The 1,164-nt window shown below is 68.0% G+C and overlaps 1 protein-coding gene across 1 annotated transcript in view; it reads right to left on the bottom strand.

Moving 5' to 3' along the window:
* PDIA2 (protein disulfide isomerase family A member 2) overlaps positions 1-1,164 on the bottom strand; it is a gene marked incomplete at its 5' end in the record, with an annotated part of 3,417 nt that extends 2,253 nt beyond the window's left edge. The window contains 2 exons of the mRNA XM_019471627.1: positions 51-453; positions 990-1,164. Of these exons, the coding sequence (XP_019327172.1) occupies positions 51-453; positions 990-1,164 (578 nt within the window). The remainder of the gene's footprint in view (positions 1-50; positions 454-989) is intronic.

The following is a 1,164-nucleotide window of genomic DNA, read 5'->3' as shown; positions in this document are numbered from 1 at the left end:
CGCGGGGCTGCCCCCCCCCCCCCCATGCCATCAGCCCCGGCCACCCACCTGCCATCACCACCGCGGCACTGCCTGCCATCGCCCCATGCACCGTCACCACGCTGTCACCTGCCCACCACCACCACCCTGCAGACTCCATCAGGACATTGCCACCCCTCTCACCATCACCCCCCCGCCCCCACCCATCCTTGCACCCCAGCCTGCCCCAGCACCCGTCATGGCCATCGCGAGGTGCCGTGGCCCTACCAGTGTAGGCAAGGGGGTGAGTGCGGTTGCCGTCACGGAAGAGCTTGAGCGTGGGGTAGGAGGTGATGCCGAACTCGTTGGCCAGGGCCACCTGCGCTGTGGCATCCACCTTGCCCAGCCGCACCAGACTGGACTCGTTCCTCAGCACAGCGGCCGCCTGGGCAAAGGCGGGGGCCAACCGCTGGCAATGCCCGCACCACGGCGCGTCTGCGGGCAGGGGACAGTGTCGGTGGTAGGGACAGCCCTGGGACAGCTGTGGGGTGTACCTGGTCCCTAGGGTGGGCTTCACAGGTGGCCAGGGCACGTAATGGCTGCGTGAGTCTGGTGGGCTCCAGTGCATGCCCCTGTCTGTGTCCCCTGTGCCATGGCCCATGTCCCACACCCCCACCGTGTGTCCCTGCCCCGTCTCCCATGCTCCTGCTATGCATCCCCCACCCCATGCCTCTGCCTGTGTCCCTGCCCCGCGTCCCTGCCCTGTCATGTGCCATGCCCTGTGGCCCTGCCCCTCTGAGACACAGCCTTACCCCTGCCTGTACCCCATGCCCCTGCCCCATTCCCACCCCCACCCTGTGGCCCATCCTGCACCCGTGTCCTGCCTGTGCCCCTGCCTGCGTGTCTGCTTCTGCCCACACCCATGCCCCTGGCCTGTACCTCCTGCCCATATTCCTGCCCACACCCATCCCCACATATGCCCCTGCCCATACCCCTGCCCGCACCCCTGCCCGCATCAGGAGGACACTTACAGAACTCCACCAGCAGCAGCCGGTGCTCGCTCAGGGCACGGGCAAAGTTGTGCTCATGGAGCACCAGGACGCCGTCCTCCTCCCTGAGCTCATCTGAGAGCGTGTCATCCTCCTCCGCCACCACCTCCCCATCCTCCTCCTCGCCCCCCAACGCCGGACCCAGCCAGGCCAGCGA

The sequence above is a fragment of the Aptenodytes forsteri genome, unplaced genomic scaffold (genome assembly GCF_000699145.1).
Source record: "Aptenodytes forsteri isolate BGI_AS27 unplaced genomic scaffold, ASM69914v1 Scaffold26, whole genome shotgun sequence".
Classification (NCBI taxonomy): domain Eukaryota; kingdom Metazoa; phylum Chordata; class Aves; order Sphenisciformes; family Spheniscidae; genus Aptenodytes; species Aptenodytes forsteri.
Note: the sequence above shows the minus strand (reverse complement) of the source record. Positions and strands in the feature narration are given on the sequence as shown.